This window comes from Zalophus californianus, chromosome 8 (genome assembly GCF_009762305.2).
Source record: "Zalophus californianus isolate mZalCal1 chromosome 8, mZalCal1.pri.v2, whole genome shotgun sequence".
NCBI lineage: Eukaryota > Metazoa > Chordata > Mammalia > Carnivora > Otariidae > Zalophus > Zalophus californianus.
Genome location: NC_045602.1, coordinates 80,615,691 through 80,641,846, shown reverse-complemented (window position 1 = coordinate 80,641,846; position 26,156 = coordinate 80,615,691). Strand labels below are relative to the sequence as shown.

Below are 26,156 nucleotides of genomic sequence, written 5' to 3'. Positions count from 1 at the left end.
ACCCTGTTGTTAGCAGCTATGTGTAAACATTTTGCCATATATTTGCTTTATTGATATGTATGTAAATATATTTTTCTCTTTGACCCATTTGAAATTTGTGGACATCATACCCTATTTTCTCATGACTTTGATTTCTTTGCCACACTAACCTTTTTCCTTCACTATTCAGCAGAAATTTAAGGTTATATTTTTCTTCCTGATGTTTCATTTCTCGTTTTGGTTTTCCTGCTGAGAACTCTTACTGACCTACCTCCCACTTGTGCATCTTCTCTGCCATCTTGGCCCCTTGTCTGCTGTTTCTCTTGTGTTTGTGCTCTGGTTTACCCCGGATTCAGAGCCTGTCTGTTCCTGGGGCTCCTGAAGGCACAGTCTGCATTTGCGCAGATGTGGGGGGCCCTTGTCTGCAGGTGGACGCTGACTGGCCTGACTCCCCTTGTCACTTTTTAAAAAACTAAATTGTATTTTTTTTTTAAAGATTTAGTTATTAATTTGAGAGAGAGAGAGAGAGAGAGAAGCAGATTCCCTATTGAGCAGGGAGCCCATGTGGGACTTGATCCTAGGACCCTGGGATCGTGACCTGACCTGAAGGCAGACGCTTAACCGACTGAGCCACCCAGGCGCCCCACTAAATTCTATTTTTAACAACAGTTTTAGATTGACAGAAACATTGTGAAGGTAGTATAGAGAGTTCTCTTATACCCCACACCCAGTGTCTCCTATTATTGACGTTTTAGTGTGGCGTATTTGTTACAGTGAACGAGCTGATATCGATGGATTATGGTGGTGGGCAGAACAGACTCAAGCCTGTGAATATGTTAGGTTCTGTGGCAAAGGGGAATGAAGGGTGCAGGTGGAGTTAGTTGGGTTGCTGATCAGCGGACCTTAATATAGGAAGATGAGCTTGAATTATCCAGCGGGGCTCAATGTGATCACAGGGGTCTTTAAAACTGGAAGAAGAACTCATCATGGTAGTGTTGGCTTTGAAGATGGAGGAAGGGGCTGGGACCCACATAAAGGGAGCTGGGAGAGAGAAGCAAAGGGATGCTCACCCGGAGCCTCCAGAACGGGACGTACCTGTTGACACCATGATTTTAGCTCAGTGAGATCTGTATCAGGCCTCCGACCTACAGGACTGTGAGATAACAAATTTGTTTTGTTTCAGGCCCTTGTGTTGCTGGTTACTTGTCAGAGCAGCAGTAGAAAACGAGCGCGGTGGTGGTTCACCGAAGTCCGTGTTTTATTCAGATTTCGCCGGCCTTTTTCTGCTCCAGGGTCCCCCTCAGGTTACCACTTCACCTGCATTTGTCATCTTGGCTGTGACCGTTTCTCAGACTTGTTTTTAATGACTTTGATGGTTCTGAGAGTACTGGCCAGGCATCTCGTCTGTCTCATGCATGAGGCTCGTTCGCTCATGTTTGCTTTCTCTTCAGACTGTGTTTTCTGGCCTTCCGGCATGCTTTGTAATTGTTTCTAAAAGCCAGGCAGGATGTGTGGAGTACTAAGAACTGAAGAAATAGTTCTTTAGTGTGAGTTTTATGGGCTTCTGACCAGGACTTGGGCTGTGTGTTGTAGTGACAGGTGCCTGAGGTTCTCAGATTCCTCAGGTGTCCTTGCTTTGGTCTCTGTCTTTGGGCTTCCTTAAGAATGAACTCCAGGGCGCCTGGCTAGCTCAATAGGTAGAGCATGTGACTTTTTTTTTTTTAAGATTTAATTTATTTGGTGGGGGGCAGGAGAGAGCACACGTGTGTGTGCCAGGTGGGAGGGGGAGAGGGAGAGAATCTTTAGCGGACTCCATGCCGACCATGGACCTTGAGGGGGCGCTCCATCTCATGACCCCGAGGTCATGACCTGAGCTGAAACTGGGAGTCTGCACTTCACTGACTGAGCCACCCAGGCGCCCCAGAGCGTAGGACTCTTGATCTCAGAGTCATGAGTTTAATCCCCACGTTGGGCATAGAGTTCACTTAAACCCAAAAAACCCGAACTCCTCACGTGGACTCTGAGTCTTTCAGCTCTTCCAGCTGTCATGCCAGAGTCTGTTGATATGGTGGTAAAGTATGGGGAGAAGAAGCTCCCTGTAAATCTTATCAGAGAGTCTCGGTCTTTCAGTGGGTCTCTGTCCCTGGAGCGTGTCCTTGACAATGTTTCTTGGACGCTTCTCTCCCCCGCCCCCCACTTAGGTGAGACTGGAAGACTGGAGCAGGTTGGAGTCAGAGAAGCGCCCTTCGCCCAGCTGGGGTAAGGTTCTGGAAAAGTCTTTCCCCCGGAGAGCAGGCCTGTGTTATGGAGAATGCTCTGAGGACACCACACTGTGAGGACTCTTCCCTTCTCCCTGGGCAAGCATGCGGGGGGGGGGGGGTGGGGGGGAGGTGGGGGGCGTTTCCTGGCTCTTCATAATGAGAACCTGGTGGTAAAAACTGTACGGGTTTGGGGCCCCCTAAGACTGTGGCCATCAGGAGTTTCTGACTCTCCGGCTAGGCCACACTCAGCCCCCAGCAATTTGTCAAAACCACTGCTGAAGTATTCCTACCAGTTTATGGCCCCAGCAGCTTCTGCTTCAGGTGAGCAGATCTTGGCTGTGACTTTGGATTGTCCCTTCTCTCCAGATTTCTAGGTTATGATTTTGACCTGTGACCTTAGTTCTCTCTCTGATGGGTCCCAGAAAACTACTGATTGTGAGTTTGCTCAGCTTCTCGTTGTTAGGATGGACGTGAGGACTTCAAATTCTTTACAGGGTGGAGCTGAAGCTAGAAGTCCCTTTTTCGCTTCGCTGCTGCCCTCCCCACCTTCCCGCCCCTGAAGTTTGGTACCAGGTTGGTTGTGTTGATATAAAACATCTTGACCATTGCAAAAGCTCCTGGGTCTTGAAGAGAAAAAAGTCATTCTTTCTGATCAAAAAGACTGCTTCTGTGTTCTGTTGATGCTAGGTTATTTCCCACCCTTCTCACGGCCGCCTTTTGTTGCCCAGGTTTGTCTTATTAGCAAACTAGATGTGGATTCTACAACTGATCTCTAAAATTGGGAAGTGCTAAGTCTGCTTGTGGGATGGGTGGGGTTTTTAGCACCTTTCTGGTGCCCACCCTCTTCCCTGTCATTCACCCCCCTCCAGGCTTTGACAGACAAACATGTTTTATCAATCTTTTACAAATGCATCTTTTAACTTTACCCTGCCCCCTCCTCCCCTGCCTGTGCTTTTAACCAGAGCCCCACTAAGCCCCTGTGCTTGTTCTGCGTTAAAGTAGCAGTCCCTTAATCCACCTGACAGCTTTCAGCCCTGCTCAATTATCTGTAAGTCGAGAGCAAGGCAGTAAAGGGGCAAAAATTCTGAGCAGCTTAAGGAACAATTGCTATAAAAACTCACGTACCCTTCTTTCTTCCCCTCAAGCCATTAAGTGGGACAGATCAAGGTGATTGTACGGGTGGGGTGGATGGGCATTTAGAGCCTGAAGAGGGTGAAGAGGGCATCTGTCAGAAAGGGGGACGTTGGTAGCAACAGGAGGATTGATCAGATAAGTAAATACATTAGGAATATGGAAGCTTAGGTTCCTTGGTGTTGGAGAAGAGAGTTGCAAATGTGGAAAGAAACTGGAATGAACAATATGGTATGGGATCGCCACTGGAGGTACTGGTGTGAACTCAGTTTTTATGTATAAAATCAGTGTAAAAATAAAAATGTTAATGTGTACTTACGTATACATATGTAAACACATATCTACCCATGCATATGTGCATATACATATATATCTGTCCACCGAAAGGCTCTGGGAGCAAGCACCCACCAGGGCAGTAAGTGTACCTGGCTCCCAGATCTTGGCTTTTAGATACCGTTCTTCGCTAAGTGAACCAGGGCTTCTTGGAGAAATGGCTGATTCCAGGGCTAGAGCAGGAAAAATGCAGGATGAACTGGGATTATTAGATCATGCCAGAGAGTAGAAGGAATAATGGGGACCTGTCCAAAGGACACAGAAGCCAGCTTGAAGGGGCTCCCACTGGCCAAGTCAGAGACCATGCGAACATCAAAATAATCGTAATACTAGATTGGATAAACGTGGGAAAACACAAAACCATACTGATAGCAGTAAAGGAGTTGGAGATTTAATGAGGAACGTAGTTTCAAAGTACTTCATGGAATGCTTGTTAATTACAAAGGGAAAAAGGAGTAACTTGACAGTGCAGAAGCTTGGCACTCTTACCGGTAGTGGGACAGTATGAAATCGTCTGCCACCTGGCGTGTGGGGTCGTGTGTTTCTGTGGATTCATGATGATATTCATTACAGCAGAATGATAAACCTTTACTTTGTATGCTTTATGGTCTGTGAAGGACTTCCGTTTATTATTTGCTTCTCAAAGTCCCCTTCTGGAGTAGGCAGGGATTATTCATCTACCTTTGAGATGATGATATTATAATAACAGTACTTCTTACACCCAGGCAATAAATAGTCTAAGACCTTTTGAATGTTGCGTACGTTAATTCTCACAATTACCGTGTGAGGTAGGTATACTGTGATTATTGCATTTTACAAATGAGACCAAGGCACGGAGAGGTTAAGTAACTTGCCCATTGTCACACAGCTTGAAAACTGGGGAGCTGGGACTTGAGTCAGAATGACTACAGATCCCCAGCTCTTATGTATGGAGTCATGTTGCCTCTGTAATGGAGACACCGAGGAAAGCAAACAGGTTAGGTGACTTGTGTCCAGGGCCCCTCGTTCCCTCGGTCATTGGATTCTGCAAATCTGTACTTAAGTGCCTGTTAATGTGAGGCCCTGTTCCAGATGTTGGGTGACTGGTACTAGGCAGCCAGAGCCCTGGGGCTCACGGAGCTCAGGCTCTTGAGAGGTGAGTTGAAGACCTGGACCCAAGCCTGCTGCCTTCTGGTGTCGAGTTTAGACACCAACTGAACTGTGTTCAGGGAGTGGGCAGCTGGTCAGTCCCCGTGCTCAGAGGTGCGCTTTCTTTTTTCTTTTGAAGGTCGCCTGGTAGGTGCTCTGGATGCAGTGCTGGATTCCAATGCACGGGTCGCTCCATTTCGAATTCTGCTTCAAGTGCCTGGGTCCCAGGTTTATTCTCCCATAGCATGTGGTGAGTTACTGAGTGGATCAGACGTTTACTGGGCCATAGCCACTGGTGAGTTTTGTTCCGGTTGGAATATTCCAAACCTTAAGGTCTAAGCATGCTGAGTATCTGCATGTTGGTGAAGCTTGAAGGTAACTCCTTTTAGAAACTCATCTGCTTTTATGAGCTCTTTTTTTTGTTTTGTTTTTTTGTTTGTTTTTCAGCCATCAAAAGCACATAAAAGCTACAAGCTTGGGCACCTTAGCTTGGGCATGCCAGGCTTTCATGTGTGTTATTCAGGGTGCTCTATCTCATTGACTATGAATGGAGCCCTTTTCTCCTTAATTTTGTTTCTGACCTAACAAATGTCTTCTTGGGTTTGTGCCCCTATGGTAATGGTACAGGGGAAGCGTTTGAGGGTTCTGTGTGACTCAGGGCAGTCTTCACCCCCCTGTCCCACATTTATGCTGCATCACTGGACTGCTGTGCCCCACGGGAATTTTGAAATCCCCTCATCCTCTTCATCTGGGGTTTCAGTCCTCCTACAGTGATGCTCTCCCTGCCCTGCCAGCATCGCGGGGGCTAGGGATCGTCACATCTGAGGAGCCCCTTCTATTCAAAAACAAGAGCAAGATGTGTCTTTTTAACTACACAAGTCAGAAATGTTCACCTTCCAGAAGTTAGGTTGGTAAGTGAGAAGGACAAGGAGATCTTCCATAACCCCCTTCTCAGTGCTCATCACTCTTTTGTGTACATGTGCTAATACACGTAGAGGCTTCTAGCTTTGTTTTTTCTCTGAACACTTTACTCGCTACCATAAATCTCCAACATCACTGCACATTCTTTAATATTGGATTTTTTTTTTCCTGGAAAAATATAGAAAAGTACAGAGGAGAAAATTTTTACCACATCCACCATCCAATTCTAAGCATTGCTAACATCTTGATATGTTTTTGTTCCCCCAGTCTGTTGTGTTTTGTACTAGTTAAGACAAATCCTTCTGTATTTGTATAAAATCATAAAAACGATGCACATTTAATCTAATCCATCAACGCTGGACAAGTACGAAGAAGAAAATGTCTCTCACCCCACATCCTAGCCACCCAAAGTAACGTCCAGTCACCCTGGCTTCACCTCATCAAGACCACTTTATACTGCACTTAGGGCAGGGACAATGTAGACAGACAAGAAGTACCTTTGTGAAAATGCAGCCCTGCTATTTTGTAATAAAATAGTTACAATGCTAATAGTGGACAATGCTATTTTGTAACAAAAGTGTTAAGTTTTACTTGATCTCAGTAAATGAGAAGCTGAAGTAAAACCAGAGTTCAAAAATAAATGTTTCCTTAACACGAGAGCTTATTTTCTAAAAGGTTCATCAAAGGTTAAGGGAAGAGATTTGTGAAAGCATCACAGGGTTAGGATTGCAGCTTTTTAAAGCAGTGTTGCAATTTTGACCCGTGTGTGTTCAATCCCCAGCCTAGAGGACAGGGATGCCGGCATTCTCATTCTTACCCCCTTCCTCTCCAGTTCCTCATTTAAAAATGTGTTGTTACTAACTTCATGTTGTACTTTTCATTCTGTCCGTCACGATGCTGTCCGTCATTCTTTGGTTCTGTCCTCTATTTAAATTGACCTAATGCTTTTTCTCAGGTATGGCTTTCCTAATACAGAATCTTTAATTTTGGCTTCTCTCTCTCTCTCTCTCTCTCTCTCTCTCTCTCTCTCTCTCTCTCTCTCTCTCTCTCTCTCTCTCTCTTTTAAGTAGACTCCATGCCCAGCATGGAGCCCAACGTGGGGCTTGAACTCATGATCCTGAGATCAGAACCTGAGCTGAGATCAAGAGTCAGACACCCAACCGACTGAGCCACCCAGGCGCCCCAATTTTGGCTCATCTCTTAATTGCCTAGATTCCTGTTTTCTTCTCCCAGTAATGTCTCACATTCACAGGTGTCTGTCCCTTGCTTTTGGACTTGAGTGACATCTTGGCTGGGTATGATAGTCTCTGGAGCCATCCAGAGCATACTGGCCATTGCTCCAGGGTCTTCCTGTATTTAACGAGGCAGTGGGAGAAATCTCAGGGTGGCCTTTTTTTCCCCCCTCCCTTTTACCCCCTGGTGGGTGATGTGCTCTTTGTGCCCATAACTGTCTGTATCTTTGAGGTTAAGTAGTTTAGTAACTTGGTTGTGATCTGTTACTGCCTTGAGCACATTGTGTTAAATTTTTCTGGAATTCAATGTGTTCTTTCAGTATGCAGATTAATTCCTTTAACCACTTCAGGACATTTTCTTGTTCTGTGTGTGTATTTTTAAAAATGCGTCTGATGTTCCATTTGTCAGAATCCCCGTCTCAGAGACTTTCTGTTGGATAACTGTTGTCTGCTTTTCATTCTTGATTTTACCCATCTCTTCAGCTAGCATCCTGTATGCTGTTCATAATCCTTTGAGTGAGTAATTCCGTTTTCAGCTGTGTATCCCACACTTTGTTGCTTTAACTTACTCATTTGACTGTGTTTTTATTTTATTTAATTAATTTAGAGAGGGAGAGACACATGAGCCGGGGTGGGGGCAGAAGGAGAGAGAGAATCTCAAGCAGACTCCATGCTGAGCATGGAGCCCGATGTGGGGCTTGATCCCACAACCCTGAAATCAAGAAATCGGAGGCTCAACCAACTGAGCCACCCAGGCGCCTCTCCTTTGGCTGTGTTTTGATCATTTTCTTGGGCGTCTCCTCTCCCTTACCTCTGTTGTTTCATCTTCTCATCTTTGCACTCTTGTTCCTGAGTTCATGTTCTTGCTGTCTTGGAGCATGAGGCGTTTGTGAGAATTTCCCTTTCCTCCTTGAGGCTTCCATTTTTCTTCTGGGACACAGTCCCTGTCTTTTGAACACCTTGGGATCCTCTGTTCATCCTCTTTTGCTGCCAGGTGTTGGCTTGGTTGCTCTGCTGCTCCTCTGCACCCCACTCATGCTTGGACGTGGGCCTCTAAGACTGGCCCTATGGCATTTGCATAGGAGGACTTTCAGACTCGTATTTCAGGGTCAGAGTGGAGAGGACAGGTGTGCTGCTGGGTGGATGTGGGGGGTGTGAGGCAGCAAGACCCTGTTCCTTTCTCCGGTTTCTCTCTGGTTTCTCTCCTGTCACTCTGCCCCAGGCCAAACAGTGGGTCTTACTCTGGCTTTGGGGCTTTTGATGGGAACATCTGGAGTTTTGTCTCCTCACTAGATTAGTTTCTGGGGAGTCTGCAGAGCGGGGACCCTGCTCAGTTCCTGAATCTGTGTGGCTGGGGAGGTCTACAGTATCCGCTCGGGGCTCCTGGAGCACTTTCAGACCACAGCGAGTTTATGGCTGCACAGCACTCAACTTTATGGCCGTAGCCTAATTTACTCATCCAGTCCTTTATTAGATACTTAATTGGTTCTGACTTTTCAGTATTTTAAAAACCTAAATGAACATCCATACGCTTAAATATTTCAGGATTCTTCTCGACCCAAAGTCCATTCATGTGAAATGTTGGGTGCCTGCCATGTACCAGACACGTGCTTGGTGTTGAGGGTTCCTGGGTGAGTGTGTGAGGGGTAGTCTCCCTCCACCGGGCTTCACAGGGCCCCGGGGAATCCAGAGAGCAACCCAGAAGTAGCAGGTAGAGCTGGAACGACGATTAGGAAAGTAAGAGGTGGCAAGACCCTTGACCAGCACATAGTAAGGAAGTTCTGCATCAGGGGGATATACTTTCTAAGGCCATCTGTCCATATATTGCCAAACTGCATGCCATAAAGGTTGCAGCAGCTTACATTTGCTTCTCCCTGTCCCCGACACCCCCGCCCTGGCAGTGTAGTCCTGAGCAGGGTGAATTCCTAGAATATTCTCTCTCTTGAGCCAGGATCTGCTTCCTTAATTTCCACTTGGCTGAGTATTTGCCTTGGACCTGACCCATGGCAGGTTTACAGATGCTTCACGTTCTTCTGCTGTATTGCCCACAGAAGGTCCCCTGTGGAAGCAGTGGTTCTTTCCAGCGCTGCTTTTCTTGGGTTAGGGAAGAGAGAACAGGGAGGGTATTTGTGCCTTGGGCTTGTGGTATTGATTGAGATACTTAGGCCTCTCCTGGGAGTTACTTGGGCATCCTGCACTGTGATATTGACTCACCATATTTAATATTTTATTGTGCCTTGAGCATTGAGAAAGGATCCCTGCCCAGGGTTTTAAGTCTCAGATAAAGCACAAACAAGAACTGTAGGAAGGGCCTGGGCGGCACCAGGACGTGGGCAGGAACAGGAAGAGTGGCCCTGCAAGAACGATTTATATCTGCATTTGATTTTGGCTGTTTGCACGGCGGTGCAGGGAGACTGTAGGAGAGCTTTTGGGAAGAATTTTCTTTTTCTTTTTTTTTTTTTCCTGTTGGTTTTTAAGCAGAGGTGTAAGAGCTAGGTAGATAATCACCTGGGTGAACAATATTATTTGGCAGCGGATCTGTGGATGATTGCAGTTAGAAGGGGATAAGTGATAAGTTGCTATTATTTTTTGACGTACGTGGACCAGGGAATCTGAAAGCTTTATAAACCTCACTGGCCTCAGTGGTTAAAAGACGCACGGTGAGAAAGCGGTGAGGACTTGTGTAGGAGAGGGCTGTGGAGGACTGTGCCCTGCCTTTCAGCTTGGCGCTCAGATGCCCCCTCTGAGAGATCCCACCCCTGCCCACACCCCCCTCCGACTGCTTCCCCCACTCTGCTGGTGGAGTCCCTGCAGCACTTACCACTGCTGTCACTTTTTCTTTTTGTTTGTTTGCCCACCCTCTAATGAAGATAAAAATTTTCTCAGGGTCCTGCTCACCGCTAACCCTCCAGCATCCAGGACAGGGCCTGGTGTTTAGCAAATAGGAGGTGTGCAAATAAACCAAAGTGGTCAAGTATGGACTCTTGCTTTAGGTATGAGTAAGTAGTCTGTTGGTCAAAGAAGGTGATGGGCTCAGCACTTAAGTCTCCTGTCCGTAAGGAGTGGGAAGTGGGTCATGCAATCGCAAATAAGACCTCTTGGCCCTTTCTGAGAAGCCAGGGAAGGGATATTCCATGGCTGGGTGAGGCCCTGCGTCAGGAGCTCTGTAAGGAGCGACCGGGACCATTGAGCAGTAGAAAAACTTGCAAAATGGAGATCTTGCTTTCTTTAACCACCCCCCAAACCATTTTTTATTGTGGTAAAATATATATAACATAAAATTCACCATCTTCACCAATTTTAAGTGTGTAGTTGAGTGGCATTAAGTACAGTCACTCTGCTGTGCAACCATCACCACATCCAGCTCCAGAGATTTTTCACTTGCACAAATTGGAAATCCTGTGCCCACTCTGCACTAAGTCCCTGTTCCTCCCTCCCCAGCCCCTGGCAGCCACCATTCTGCTTCCTGTCTCTATGGGTTTGACTTTAGGAATGTCACTGAAGTGGAATCGTACGGTATTTGTCCTTTTGTGGCCGGCGTACTGTCCTCAGGGTTTGTCTGTGTTGTAACAGGTGTCAGAATTCATTCTTTTTAAGGCTGAGTAACCTATTGCACATCTACTTTCCCTCTGAAACCAGATATAATGATCAGCACATGAGGAGAAACCAAGGACATGGTATCACATGGAGAGTCACATCCCAGGAGCCAATCCTTGGTCTGGGCTGGGAAAGGAGGGAAGAGAGGAGTCGTCCAGGGCTCCAGCCCAGGGGCGGGGGGGGGGGGGGTCGTGCTTCTGACTGCACTGACACCTAACGTGAAGGGCTCTTGGGGGCCCTGGAGGGGCAAGGAGACTTTGTTGGGGTTTCTCTTCTGATGTCTCAGCCTGTGCTTTGTTCCACAGTTGAAAAGCCCAGCCTGTGAGTTATTGATCTGTCGTTTCAAGTTCCTGTTGGTAGGTGACTGTCTGTACAGTTGCTGTGTTATTGACACATACGTTATTCTTTACTGCGACGCTGAACACTGAGTTAGTTGTTGTCTCTGCCTTGTTTTTGGGAAGTAGAAGAAGCCCAGGTGAGACTCTGGATCATCTGCGTCAGTCGTTCCAGGAGTTAAACTGATTATGTAAGAATTGGACTCCTTTTGACATTGATTAATTGAGCTATGGGGTGGATTGTCTTTTCTGGTTACTGAAAGACGACTTGATTGCCTTGCTTAGAGACAGCCGGGGTGGAACATGGCCAAGATAGCAGGAACTTTCCGAGGAACTTGTCAAACCTCTGTACAGACCATCTTTTAATAATGCTCATGTCTTCACAGGTCTGAATTTGGACTCCAAAGTGCCCAAGTACTTTTGTGACTGTGACAAGATAAGTGCAAAGTTTTAACCTTCTTAGCAAGGTCTCATCCCATGGTCTTGAGTGAAATGAGGGAGAGCAGAAAAATGGGGAGAAAGCAAGTAGGTGAGCATGATGATGCCATGATACCACTTTATACCCGTAGAGTGCAGAGAATTTCAAGCAGATCTGAGGGAGATACCCACCTGGATGGGCAGAGGCATACCTGTATCTCGGGAGGCGGTAAATGTGTAGTTTGAATAAAAAGCTTAGTTAATGTTTTCAATTTGGAAAATGAAAAAAATACACGGCTTTGAAATTTCCAAGGTCATTAAAGGAAGCTGTAGTAACGAAAATGTGTGGCATAGGTTTTTTAAAAAATTGAGAATCGTAGGAGTTAGGCTTTCCAGCTTAAAAAATACTTTTGCACAGACTTTCCTCATTTGTTCCCCTCAACAACATATAGGTAAGCACGATTACTGATTTTGGAGAGGGAGGAAGCAAGGCATAAGTTGCTTTGTAACTTGCCAGGGCCACATCTTGCGTCAGGAGTGCCTCACGGGTGGCTCAGGCACAGGTCCTTCTAGAACATTCTCAGTGTTCTTTCTGATTTCTTTCTTATCTCTGCCCTTGACCACGGCTGGCATTTTAGTTTCTCGTATTCTACACCACTGTTTGCTTTGTCTTTGGAGAGAGAATTTTATTATGGGAGGAAATGTTCCAGGGTGGATCAGATTAGTGTCTTGGTGAACTTTGTGCCAGGGCAGCAAAGGAAGTGCCAGCCAGATCTTTTTTCCAGAGCAGAACTCACTGTGTACTTCAAGGAAAATCTAGGAGGCAGCCCTGCAGGAGGAAAGTTAGAACTTGTTTCTGGGTGCACACTCTGAGGCCACTCAACGTGAGCTGGCACATTTGCCTTTGGTTGCTTGGGATTTCCTTGAACAACACTAGGTGGCATTTTCCATGTGGGATTTACACTTGGAAATGGCTGAGCCGTGCCATGGTTAATGCTTCTTTTCAGTTGGGGATTGTGTCACCAGGCTCCTACTGTTTTAAACAATTTTGCTTATGCTCAAATAACTAAACTCCCCGAAGATGTTCGTCCATTAGGGATGTTGCTTATAATTATTTTAAAAAGCAGGCAACGCCTGAGTGTAACTTTTAGACATAGTAAATTTGAAGGTCAAAAGTGCTATTTAAAAAACGCTTTTTAGGGGCGCCTGGGTGGCTCGGTCGTTAAGTGTCTGCCTTTGGCTCAGGTCATGAACCCAGGTCCTGGGATCGAGCCCCACGCGGGCTCCCTGCTCAGCAGAGAACCTGCTTCCCCCTCTCCTTCCCTCTGCCATAGGGAAACCTCTCTTTTTCTAGCTTAGCTTTCTACTGTTTTGTTTTACAAATATACTCTACATTCTTGCACCCTCCTTTTACAAAGGTCACATTTATTCTGTTCTATGCCTTGCCTTTGTTCACTTACGGACATATCCTGGAAATCATTCCATATCAGAGAGTTGATATTATCTTTGTTTTGTTTTGTCTTTCATTATGTAGAAGTACCATAGTTGATTCAGCCTGTTCTCTACTGATGGACATTTGGTTTTTGTTTTTGTTTTTTTTAAAGATTTTTTTTATTTATTTGGTAAGAGAGCACAGGTAGGCAGAGCGGCAGGCAGGGGGAGAGGGAGAAGCAGGCTCCCCGCTGAGCAGAGAGCCCGACGTGGGGCTCGATCCCAGGACCCTGGGATCAAGACCTGAGCCAAAGGCAGACGCTTAACCGACTGAGCCACCCAGGCGCCCCTACTGGTGGACATTTGTGGTGTTTTCATCCCTGGCCATGCCTCAGTGAATAACCTGGTGAATAAATAATTTTGTGCCTATACTGCTGAATCATTGGGATAGATTATCCTTTCAATCCTGAAATCCCAACTCTAGTAAATGAATATGAAGCTTTGTTAGATATTACTAAATGTCCGTTCCTCCATTGGGTTTGTACCACTGGAAAAAATTGCCATCAGCAATGGATGAAAGTACCGGTTTTCCCAGATTCGTCATCATCGGATCTGTTGTCAAACTTGTGGATTTCTGCCAACCTTAGAGGTGTTTCTGTAATGGTTCTCGTTTGCGGGCCTTGTGTTATGAGGAAGTCGAGTGTCTTTCGTGTTTAAGGGCTGTTTTCAGAAACTCCTTGTTCTTAACCCTTTGCTTCGTTTTTTGTTGGGTGGTTCTTTTCTTCCCCTCAATTTTTAGACATTGTCTAAATACTAGGAATATTAGTCCTTTGAGCAATGAAATTAAAAAAATCTTTTTCCTGCTTGTCATGTCCTTTGGTGGCTTTGCTTTTGGTGTGTTTTACCTTACAAAGGCTTTTTAATGTAGTAGGATTTAGAATGTCTTTCTTTTATACTTTTATGATTTTGAGGCATGCTTAGGAAGGTTTTATTATTCCCAAGTTTTACAGGAATTTACTCCTTTTCTTCAACTACCTGTAGATTAGCTTTTTTCTATTAATACCTTTAAAGCTGTTCTTCTGTGTCTTCTGGCTGGCATTGTTTCTGACAAATCTGTCATTCTTTGTTGCTCTATAATTATTGTCTTTTTTCTTCATCACCGGCTTTCAACAGTTTGATTAGATGTGCATTTATGTGATTTTCTTGATGCTTTTTCTGCTTGGAGTTTGTTGAGATTCTTGGATCGGTGTGTTTATAGTGTTCATCAAACCTGAAAAAAATTAGCCATTTCTTCAAATATATACATATTTTTTCTGTTCTCTGTTTCTTCCCCCACCCCTCCCCTTTCCCCCCGGGACTCCACTTAGTAGGCTGCTTGCTGCTCTTCCATAGCTCACTGATGTTCTGTTATTTTTCTTGCTGTTAATCCTTTTTCTTCTTTTCTTTTTTTTTTTTTAAAGATTTTATTTATTTGAGAGAGAGAATGAAAGAGAGAGCACAAGAGGGGGGAGGGTCAGAGGGAGAAGCAGGCTCCCCGCTGAGCAGGGAGCCCGATGCGGGACTCGATCCCGGGACTCCTGGATCATGACCTGAGCCGAAGGCAGACGCTTAACCAACTGAGCCACCCAGGCGCCCCTTTTCTGCTTTTCATTTTAGTTTTTAATCACTGTGTCCAAGTTCCCTACTTTTTTTTTTTCCTGCAATATGTAAATTACTTTTAATCCCATCCAGTGTATTTCTGAGTTCAGACACTGTTTCTCCATCGCTCAAAGTTTGGTTTGGATCTTTCTCTGTATCTTTAATTTGGTCTCTCACCATCCTCATGCTTTACTCTTTGAACTTGGAGTATATTTATAATACCTGTTTTATGTCCTTGTCTGCTGATTATTTTATCTGTCCTTTCTGGTTCTTTTTCTATCGATTTTTTTTTTTTTCCTTTTGGTTAACGGTCAGATTTTCCTACACCTTTGTTTCTAATTCTGAGCAGTGTTTCTAATGGCACTAATACAAGGACATTTTAATGACTTTTAAATATAAATTGAAAATCTATTTTACTTTCAGTGTCAGGAAGGTTGAATTTTTCATTTATTGCAAATACTTTTAGGGACTCAGTATTTTAATTTGAAGGCAGAAAAGGTCAAGGAAATTATGGGAAAATGTTTAAAACTTCATTTCTTAAACAATATAGTGAGAGGTCCATGGGTAAAAATATGGTCAGCTGTGCTGATGGGATACTGATATTGAGCTTTCACGGGTCCCCGTGGAGATACTGCTTTAGGCACGGATCAGATGTTAAGAGTGTCCACGGGAAGAGCATGTGGTTTCTGAAAACGAAAAGCTTTGGTTCAACCCTCTTCCCTGCTCATTTGTGATTTTTACTCTGATTCTTTGTTTCTGAGTTACTCTGTCTAGGATGAGTGTTGTGTGAAATTTAGAAATGACACTGCCTTGGCAGTGTTGCTTTTAATTAGCCCCTGTGTGGTCTGTATGGCTTTCAGTCCAGGCATTTGATGGTAGCTATGGAGTGTTTGGATGGAGGAGAAATGTACTGTTTCAAGGAAACACATCCAAACTACACACACGGAATGTCCATTCACTGTAAATTAGGATTTAGGTAGCTGGGGAAGGCCCTTAATTCAGTTGGATAGTTATTAAGCAGAGAGAAACCGTTGCTTTTGAAAACTGAAGCTTGGATCAAGTTATTTATGGCTGTGTTCATGCAGAAGCTGTAGGTATAGACAATGAGATGCTTGTTCCATTTCCTGAAAATACCTCTGGGGGAAACCTTGGCGAATAAATACTGTGTGTGAGCTTGAAAGTGACTCAGCTCTTGGGAGCTGCCTGCCCAGCTCCCCAGGCTCCTATCTCCCCCATGTGTTAGGATAGAGCGAGGCCTGTAGTAGCCGGGAGATCGGCCCTTGAGCTTGGCTTTTCTCTGCCCTTTTTCTTACCCAGAAAATAATACCACCTACCTTGTGCTATTTTTATTAAGATAGACAATATCAAGTGTATGGCATATCTAACAAAATGCCAGGGAACATGCTAAGAATTCAGAAAACGGCCTGAAGCCACCTCTGCCTGTTCTGCCTTAGAGTTGGTAATTTAGAAATCATCACTCTTGGTGGTTCTGTGGTTAATTGGGGTTTCTATGACTGTATTTTAGTTTTGCATAGGTATTTATAAATCTGATTTGACTTCTTGTGTGGGTAATGTTTAAGATCCTCTGAACTTTGATTTTCTTAGGAAATAGAAGTCTTATTCTGCAACAGTAGAAATCTTATTTTGCCTCAATAAAACAAGGTATAATTTTGCCAATTGGATTTCTGTTAAAATCCACAGTGTTCCTATAAATTTTGGTTTTAAACAGCTCTGTTGGCCTTCTAGAGCTGCCATAACAAAATACCACAGACTGGGTGGCTTAAACCAACATTTATTTGCTCCCTGTTCTGGAGGCTGGAAGTACACAGTCCAGGTGCTGATGGCAAGGTTGGTTGCTCCTGAGGCCCTTCTCCTTGTCTTGCAGACGGCCTACTTCTCCCTGTGTCCTCACATGGAGCATTCCTGGGGTCTCTTCCTCCTCCTCCTCTTCTTCTTCAATTTATTTATTTTTTAGAGAGTGCGTCAGGGGTAGGGGCAGAGGGCGAGGGAGAGAGAAAATCTAAGCAGACTCCACGCTGAGCACAGACCCCAACTCGGGACTCTATCTCACCACCGGGAGACCATGACCTGAGCTGCAACCAAGGAAACCAAGAGTCAGACGCTAACCAACTGCGCCATCCAGGCGCCCATTTCCTCTTCTTAAAAGGGCACTAAGTCCTCTCAGATCCGGGCGCCACCTTATGACCTCATTTAACCTTAATTACTCCTTCAAGGCCCTGTCTCCAAATATGGTCATATTGGGGGTTAGAGCTTCAGCAGATGGGTTTTTGGGGAGGACACACTTCAGTCCATGACAGTAGCTCTCCTCTGTCTTGGTTTTGAAAGGCCCACAGCAGAAACAGTGAGAATAGTGCTATGCTGGGAATCTGTAGCCTTTTTATCATTCCATTCCACCCCTTCAATGGGCGACATGTTTTCCTGTTCTTATTTTCTCTTTATGTTTCTCACCACTTGTATGTCCGTAATATGGTGGCTTTCCAACGTTTTTTGAGCATGACCCACAGACAGAAAAATATTTGTGTGTGTGTGCTTACCTCTAACAAATATTGTACAAGTCAGTGGTTGGCCTTACAAAGTGCTATTTTTATTAAAAATATGTCTTCTCTTTTTCATTTTTTAAAAAGCTGTCTTCTGATGGGCTACTTCATGTAATTTGGGAAACCTGGTTACAGCTTAGGTGTGTGAGATCTGTTGAGTGACTCTCCTTTTTGTCCTTTGGGGCTGAGGACATGCAGTTGGTTTGCACGGATTTACGGTATTTTGGAAGCCTATCATAAGACTTCCCTGCAGAGGAAATTATAGTTTGGAAAATTTCCCTGCCATTTGGCAACTTTTGTAGGAAATGGAAGATGGTAGGGTGGAAAAGTTTCATCATATTGATTGTCTTGGCTGGGAGAGACGTAACAGCTATGTCTTATATTCAGGAATGGGGCAGATTGTAATGAAATCTAACTGTGGCTCAGTGACAGATTTTTATATGTGTGCCTATTTTCTCTCTCAAGGTGTAGGCTTGGTTTTGTTTTAGAATTACCTTTCCCTGACCTAAGGTCCTCCCCATAAGTAGAAGAATCTTTTAAAGAATAAAAGCCTTAATTTTTGATGGCTTTGTTTCAAGCCTTCATTCCATGTGATAGACTGTGTTGGGGCTTGTTTATAGTTTTATTCGTGGTATCTGTGGTTATCAGATGAAGATGACCTACATGTTTAGCTGTTAACAATGAACTGTGCTGGCCCTGTGAGCTTTAATAGGATAGATGAAAACCTGTTTCATGTCATCCAGAAAGATGCACTCAGGAAATTGGAATTGCTCTAAGTACAAACACAGAAGGACTTTTTTTTTTTAGCGTCAAGTCATAGAAAGTAACGGACCTAAGGATTATGTAAATGTTACTTTGAAACTGAAATGCAGCCTATTACGGGAGGACCCCAGGGTACTTCAAGGTTGTAGAGAATGAGTTCATACCCTGCTTTTGCCTTTTCTTCAATACATATGACCTTGGAGAAGTGTTTGAGCCTCCGTTTCCTCATTCAGAAGTCTTCATTACACAGCAGTGAGTTAGTCCCTGGAATAGAAAGTTTACAAAGGTGAGTCTTCTCCCTTCTCTTGTTCTTCCTCATTCGGCCAAGTTTTTTTCTTTTTTCTTTTTTTTTAAATAAATTAGGAAGTCATGAAAACCTACTCAAGGGGCGCTTGGGTGACTCAGTCAGTTGAGCGTCCGACTCTTGATTTTGGCTCAGGTCATGGTCTCGGTCGTGGGGTTGTGGGATTGAGCCCTGTGGAGGCTCCACGCTCAGCGGGGAGTTTGCTTCAGGTTCTCCCTCCCCCCCCCCTGCTTTCTGTCTCTCAAATAAATAAATAAATCTTTAAAAAAAAATACTCAAAAAGATGGATGACCAGTGAGGATAATTTTTCCCATTTATTCTTTGCCTTAAATAATCTGAGCAGTTGGTTTTATTATGATAAATAATAAAATACAAAGATCTAGAAAGAGTAAACCTTAAAGAGAAGGGCAGAGGTCCAGGCATCCCTAAGGCTCCTGCACAAGTTTATTGGCTTTAGTGAAGACCCAAGGACTCTCTTGAGAGAGTGTGATGTGCTGTCCGCCCACTAGGAAGACCCTATTGCTGACCCCCTCAGGTATAGAAGGTGTTTTTGTGACTGACACCTACACGGTTGCCGCTGGAAGACACTGAACGGCAGAGATTTAGCCAGAGGCCGGGCAAACCTGACGTCTGCCTAAGGCTCCTCAGCACGGAGTGTGGGGAACCAAGCAGACGGTGAGTGCCCGGGGTTCAGGTAGATGACACTTAGAAGCTTCACGAGAGTCCTGCTGTGGAGCCTGGAATAACTTGGTTTGCTTTTGCTTTAAAAGGATCTTTCCCCCGTGTAAGAGGAATGGGGAGCCTTAAGGGCCAGGGGTTTCCCGTAACCACTCGGGCCTCCTGGGTGGGAGGGGGACGGACAGTGAGAGGATCCTGACCATGCCCCCCCCCCCCCTGAGCGGGCTCTCCTAAACCGCGTGTGGCTGTATCTCCAGTCTGTTGATCCTTAAGGAGCAAGAGCGTGGGGAGGGGGCACTGCTGGACAGCTGGGCAGGTGGCGGATTGGTGTGGACTGAAGGGTGTCTTCCTCCCCCATATTCATATATCGAAGCCTTAACCCCCAATGTGGTAGTATTTAGAGGTGGGACCTGGGGAGGTAATTAGGTTTACAGAAAGTCATGAGGGTGGGGCCCCCATGACGGGATTCCTTATAAGAAGAGGAAGAGAGACCAGATCTCTCTCTCTCTCTCACTTTTCTTTATGAAGAATTCTCTTGGATTGCTCTGATGACTCCTTCCTCACCTGTCCATTCAGAATAGTCCTAACACAGATGTTCTTTATTCTCACTGACCCTGAATGTACGAGTCAAGGAGTGAGTTCTCTGGCATTTCATAAGATCCCTCCATGCATCTATACTCTGCAGGGAGGAAAGCTACAAATAGCATACAGAAAGTTTGGTGTTAACAAAATGCATATCTGGCTTTTGTGTATGTGGTTCTCTTGACCATTATTCCTCTCACAGTCGCGAGCTTACTCTGGACTGGTGTTCGGTAGCCCTTGACCTCTTGAGGTTAGAATATCTCCTTCCCATTTTGGAAATCTGGTTCTCCTAGCTGGGCATTTATCTGTTCCTGTACTACACACACCTGATGCACACATCCCTTTTCTTGTCCAGGACCCTGCTTGCCTCAAGGCAGGGGACTTTATTGAGCACCTGCTGTATGCTGGGTCCTTCGCTAGGATCTGGCACCGTCCTTGTGACAAGGTGCCCGTTGTCTAATGGAGCGTACTAGGAGACTCCTCGAGGGGAAATACTAAAATAACTAAGCTTTTTGGTAACAGTGTTGCTTAATGCTTCATTAATGGGGCGATTTCTTTATAATTGCGTTGGAAAGAAATTAACTTAGTAGACGTGATTTAATGTACGTTTTTAACATTTAGTATACAGCCTCTTTTTATGTATGCTCTAAAGGGGTATTGTTGTAAATTATACGAAGTACAGCTTGGTAAACCTGAAAATTCCCTAGGTTGTTGCTGTTGTATTTAATGATGCTTGTTGTGATTGGCAACAGCCTTGGGCAATCAGCAGAGCTTTCTCAGGACGCTCTTTCCTCTGTGACCCTGGGCTGAGGTCCCTCTTGAGGGATCCCTGTTCTCACAGGGTAAACTATGTGAGACTGTTCAGAATTGGTCTGCTTTGGGGGGCTTGTTTCCCCTGGAATGGTTGCATAACTACAAATGTTCCCGTCACTTGAGTGGATGTGGTAGGAAGTCCAGGCATCAGCAAGACTGATCGGATGTCCACATGCAGTCCCAGGAGTAAACTGATGGGTTCCCTGGCCCATCCATGTGGCAGTGGACAGGTGTTTGCTGTGGTGAGGGACACCATGGCTTCAAAAGAGGGTGCCTTCATTGTCCGCCGTGGCCCAGGATGTGAGAGACCAGGATGTTTTAATCACAAACACGGGTTTCATAATAGCTGGAAAATGAGTTCATGTTCTAGGAGTTACTTTTAATTTCGGTATCGTTTTCTGTTCTAACCCAGGTGCGACATTAGAGGAAATAAACCAGCATTGGGACTGGCTGGAACAAAACCTCCTACATACTTTGTCCGTCTTTGATAATAAAGATGACATTGCCAGCTTTGTCAAAGGGAAGGTAAAGGTAGGTCCTTTGATTGAAATGCTTCTCCCCATTTCCCCATCTTTCTCATTACCTCCATGTGACATTTTGAGCACGGTAGCATTTTTGACCAGATTTGAACAATTTTCTCCACCATAACTGAACGACTTGGCTTAATACACAAAGGAGCTGGACTTGTCACTTGTTAAACTTCACAGTCAGTCTGGCAAAATATACCTGAAATTGGAAAATCCACATTCTCAGGCCTCAGTTTTTGTTCTCCTTTACAGAAGTGGAGGTCCTCTCTTGTCTCGGGGGGAAAAAATGTTAACATTTATGTTTTTGCAGAGCAGAAATGGTCTTTGACTCCTTAAACTCGTTATTCCCACCTTTTTGCAGTTGTGACATCTTGTCACTCTATTTTGTTGGGCCTGGCACTTTCCTCTTCCTAAAGAGGCTGTTTATTCTTCAAATATGTTAATTAAATGGAATTAAGACCATTTAGGTTTTGAGAAGGCACGACAGGAATGTTTTGGAGGGTACCTGTTAATATCTCTGTGAGTTTCATCTTCTCTGTCATTGCAACAACATGATTGGTACCCAGTGCTTTCAAAGCCCCATCAGGCAGGGAGAGACTGTTTCTCATTCTGATTTTAACCCTTATTAAACACTTTAATGCATTAGCCTCTAATACCGTTTTCCTCCCTGCAGGTAAAATCCCCCAGACCATTGATTTTGTTTATTTTTTTCTTCAAAAGTTTGCCTCAAAAATGCTTCAGCTTTTAGTAAAGGGTGTCAAAGTGAATTCTCGGTTTTAAAGGGACAAAAGAGAAGTATTCTTTTTCTTCCTCTTATGTCACCAGGTAGGAACCAAAGGTCTGCTGAGTCAGGCAGTGTTGGCTGGTGGCCTCTTGGTGTCACCTCTGGGCTATGGGGCTGGCAGGTGGACCCAGGCTGTGGTGGGGACTCATCCAGCCTGTGGGTTACCATCTCTGCCTGATCCGACTGACTAGCTTGGTTCCCTGGGTCAGATCGCACTGGGGCTTAGCTACAGAAATGCCTATTTCATGGTTATTTTTCACACTTGCCTCCTTTCTCCTTATGTTATGGTGGTTTTTTTTTTTTTTAAAGATTTATTTATTTATTTATTTGAGAGAGAGAATGAGAGCACGAGAGGGAAGAGGGTCAGAGGGAGAAGCAGACTCCCTGCCAAGCAGGGAGCCCGATGGTGGGACTCGATCCCGGGACTCCAGGATCATGACCTGAGCCGAAGGTGCTTAACCAACTGAGCCACCCAGGTGGTTCTTTGATTTAGGGTTTCTCCTTTTAATATGGAGGAAGGAAATTCATTTCTGCTGCAGTAGCTTTAGGAAAGCTTCTGCAGAGGAGGAAGCAGCTTTTCCTCTACCCTCCTAGGTTCTCCTCCTAGGCCTGGAGATTAAACTGACAAACGTTGAATTGATAAAAAAAAAACAGTTGATCAGCGCATGCAGTGTGCATACACATGAGGGAAACGCAGTGATGAGTAACTCAGAGGGATGGTTAGAATGTGGGGCTTATACAGCATCTCAACAAAGAACAATACGTTTGTAGAGAAGGGACGAGACAAAGAGAAAGCCGTTCAGGCTTTCAGGGGTGGCCAGCTGTGGGAAAGTAAATGTAGGGAGAAATGAAGGGAAGAGAAGAAGGGTTGTTTTTGTGAGGTTTGTTATGCGCATTCCTCTCGGTGCTGGTCAGAATCTTACCCTCTTCCTGGCACAGAGAAGGGAGGCACCTTCACAAATGGGTGTTTGGTGTCCTTGTTTTAGGCAAGTAGTGGGGGAGGGCGGAGAGCTTTTTTGGTGTCTACTGTTTCTCAGTTGTCTTCAGCTCAGAATAATCCTTATGCCGAAGTGGCGTAGTTTGGAATGGCATATTCTGATCCCCTGCACATCAAAACTCAAATGACTTTAAAAAAAAACACACACACAAAAAACAACAACAACAGCAGTTGCAGGGAGACTGCTGGCCTGGAGCAGGAGTGGGGATGGAGGGGTTCTTGTGGTCTGAGATGGGGTTATATCTTTGGGCCCACTATGTGGTGTAGGTTCTTCCTTTCCTCTGGGAAGATCCAAAGGAATTAGGAATTGGGGCTTTCCTAGTCATATCCTGAGCAGTTGGCCACTCTGTAAAGCTTTAAAGAAATCCCTGTACTTAGAGTTGTGCTCATCACCAGACCCTGCAGTCCACAGAAGTCAGGAGTCTGTGTGGCCACCATCATCGTGGGGCATCCGGAGCCAGTGCATGCTGTTCTGCTTCTGTGACTCTTTGCTATAGAGCCTTCCTAAAATCCCCTTCATGCCTCATGGTCCAGAGCTTTATATATTAGATAAGCTTTTAAAATTATTCGTCTTTCTTATAACTTTTCCATTTTTTAATGTCTGGTTAAATAAAATTTGGAAAAGAAGAGAAACATAATGAAGTAAATGAAAAGCACTTGAAATTTTACCAGACTTCAGATTCATTTAATAATTCTTATTTTAATAGTAACTCCGAGGTAATTTTCTTAAAAAGTTTATACAGGTCAGGCTTTGGTAGTTGTGCCCCCAAAATGGCCTTGTCTTTTTTTTTTTTTTGAAATATTTTATTTTTTAAGCAATCTCTACACCCAACTTGGGGCTCGAATTTACAACCCTGAGATCAAGTGTCACATGCTCTACTGACTGAGCCACCCAGGCATCCCCAAAATGGGCTCATCTTACATTTTTGGGGGAGATTTTATTTATTAGAGAGCAGGAGGGAGGGGCAGAGGGAGAGGGAGAAGCAGACTCCCTGCTGAGCAAGGAGCCCAGCATGGGACTCGATCCCAGGACCCTGAGATCATGACCTGAGCCGAAGGCAGATGCTTAACCGACTGAGCCACCCAGGTGCCCCAAAAGTGGCCTTGTCTTAAGGGACCTAGCCTTTCATGAAGCACAGGAATGTGGGGAATCAGAATTCTGACCTTGTCAATGAGTTGTCACCCCTTAGGAAGAAGCCACAGGCTTATGTTCTAGGCACTTTTACAGCCTTACCCTGGATTTAGAAAGGATCGTTACTGTTAACTTGTTGGCAAAGCCGTTGTACGTTGAGATGCTTTCTTTTCTGTCTTGTCTCCCTGTGCACCTGAGTGCTTTGGACGTATTTATGACCTCGGCCAACAAACTTCTTTTCTACCTTAGAAGACTGTAGAGTATTTAGTGGTAGTGAAAGATGTCAATTGTCAGGCACCTGTTGGCTTTGTATTAAAAGTTTTGAAGGAAATGACATTCCTTAGCTTTTTAAAAAGGGGGGCACCTGGGTGGCCCAGTCAACTAAGCGTCTACTTTCAGCTTTGGTCATGATCTCGGGGTCCTGGGGTCAAGCCCTATGTCAGGCTCCCTGCTCAGTGGGGAGCCTACTTCTCCCTCTCCCTCTGCTGCTCCCTCTGCTTGTGCTCTCTCGTGCTTTCTCTCTCTCTCTCTCTCAAATAAATAAATAGGATCTTTAAAAAAAAAAAATACACTAACTTGTAACTCAAACTTGGATAGTTCTTCAAGGTCGATACATCAGATTCACGCTTGAGGCGGTAACTTGATCATCTGTTCCTGTAGGGAGAGCTAGGAGGTATTGTACAATAGTAATTTGTTAGAAAACTCAGGCTTAGAAGTCAGTGATTTGCCCAAAGCCTCAAGGCTGGTTAGTGGCCAGGTGAGAGACTTGTTCTTCGGTTTTCCACCTTCCACCCCCCAGCTCATCTTTCCCCCGACCATGGCGGTGCTTCTGGGTGGTAGACAGATGGAGTAGCGAGCCACTCTCCTCCACTCCTGGTGTGTGTCGGTGGGCAGTGTAGACGCCTCAGGTGCCTGTGCTGGGCAGTCCCTTCCCACCTCTGCCTGCCCCTCCCCTAGTCCCTCTCACCGACAAGGGGACCCTTATCTTTTTGTGTCAGGCTCTGATTGCGGAGGAGACAAGCAGCAGGCTTGCCGAGCAGGAAGAAGAGCCTGAGAAGTTCCGAGAGGCCTTGGTGAAGTTCGAGGCCAGGTTCAACTTCCCGGAGGCAGAGAAGCTGGTCACCTATTACTCCTGCTGCTGCTGGAAGGGCAGGGTTCCCCGCCAAGGCTGGCTGTACCTCAGCATTAACCACCTCTGCTTCTACTCCTTCTTCCTGGGCAAAGAACGTAAGTGAGGCTCGGGCTGGCATTCGCAGATGAAGCTGACCCTCGGGATGCTCAGTGCTGTCCTGAGACACGAGGAAGAGCTAGAGAACAAAGGATTTTTAAATGAGTGGTTGAGATGGTAATGAGTGATTCTTGATTAACTTCAAATGACGTGTGCAGACAATTATATTTCTTTATGCTAGCACCACTAAGGGGCTTTGATTTGGTGAGAATTCATTTTTTCCATTGCCTTAAACATTTCTGTGTAACTCGCTTCATAGAGCTACGGGAGGTTTTTTACTTTATGTTGCTCTGAAAACACGTTGTCAAAACTGACGCTCCTTAAGATGGGTGGGGGGCCTTTGAAAAGTTGCCAGCCCTGAAGATCATGACTGCTCCCGGAAGAGGAGCAAGATGTACAGTTGTTCCTTGGTATGGGAGGGTCCACTTGAGATTCAGGCGGTGATTAACTTTGCACACATTTATCCACTGACCATCGCCATGCGAGGTAATGGAATTCCAGGATAAGAAAGAAAAGCCATAAGTGTTGGTTGTATATTGAATTTTGAAAAAATCATTCCCACTGAAACTTCTTTTGGAACCAAATATTGTTGCAAGCACCCATGCAGGATAGCAGCTGTGTGTGTGTATATAAAACAAGTAAATGCGTATGTATGTGTTTATATACCTAATTTTTTTTTCCTTCCTGCATTTAAGTTTATGTTTCAAGTTGAACCAGTGGGAGGGGCTTCTCTGAAATTGTGCTGACACCGCTTCCTTCCAGGGCCACTGCTTCTCTTTCTTACGCTGCCAGCTTCAGGTCTGATGCTCCAGTACATACACCCTGTGTGCACAGCCTTTCCCCACCCCTGGACTGTGCCCTGACCTAATCTTGACTATCCTATCCTTATTCTTGGACTTTCTGTGGTGCTTCTCAAAATTCATGCAGGTCTTTCCTCCCCTTCCCCATTCTTGTGCCTCTTTGGAAACTCTGGTTCACCCTTCAAAATCAGTTCAGATTTTTATCACCTCCAGGGACTTTCCTTGGTTCCCTTAAAATTTGCACCATGTTTGTGTTTCTGTTTTAGATTTTGCCAAGTTAGTGGTTGCTTATTTTACATGTCTGTTTTCCCTATTTGAATGAGCTCCTTAAGTGCAGGGCTTTTCACAAAGTAGACGCTTGATGAAATGAAAGTTGATGTTATAGGTTGCATATGTGTTTGTATGAACAACTTACATGAAAGCAACTAGAAGTAGCTGAAGAAGCTTCTTCTCAAGCCTGATGTAGATGTGTGGTCTTTTAAGTTACTGAAGCCCTGAAAACATTATTACAACAAGTGGAAAGAAATGGTAGAAAAAGAAACACTTCAAGATCCTTTCCTTTATTTGAAAAAGAAAATCAGTTACTTT

At 44.9% G+C, this 26,156-nt stretch overlaps 1 protein-coding gene across 12 annotated transcripts in view; it reads left to right on the top strand.

The window, feature by feature from the left end:
- Positions 1-26,156, top strand: part of TBC1D8 (TBC1 domain family member 8) — a 101,083-nt gene that overhangs the window by 36,275 nt on the left and 38,652 nt on the right. For 4 of the 12 annotated variants that reach the window (XM_027623182.2, XM_027623191.2, XM_027623183.2 and 1 more), the window contains exons 2-5: positions 2,181-2,238; positions 4,972-5,127; positions 20,513-20,631; positions 24,539-24,767. In XM_027623182.2, coding sequence (XP_027478983.2) covers positions 2,181-2,238; positions 4,972-5,127; positions 20,513-20,631; positions 24,539-24,767 — 562 coding nt within the window. Of the gene's footprint in view, positions 1-2,180; positions 2,239-2,268; positions 2,312-4,971; positions 5,128-11,303; positions 11,447-20,512; positions 20,632-24,538; positions 24,768-26,156 lie in introns of those variants that run through there. The other 8 variants (XM_027623186.2, XM_027623187.2, XM_027623189.2 and 5 more) reach the window with 6 other exon arrangements.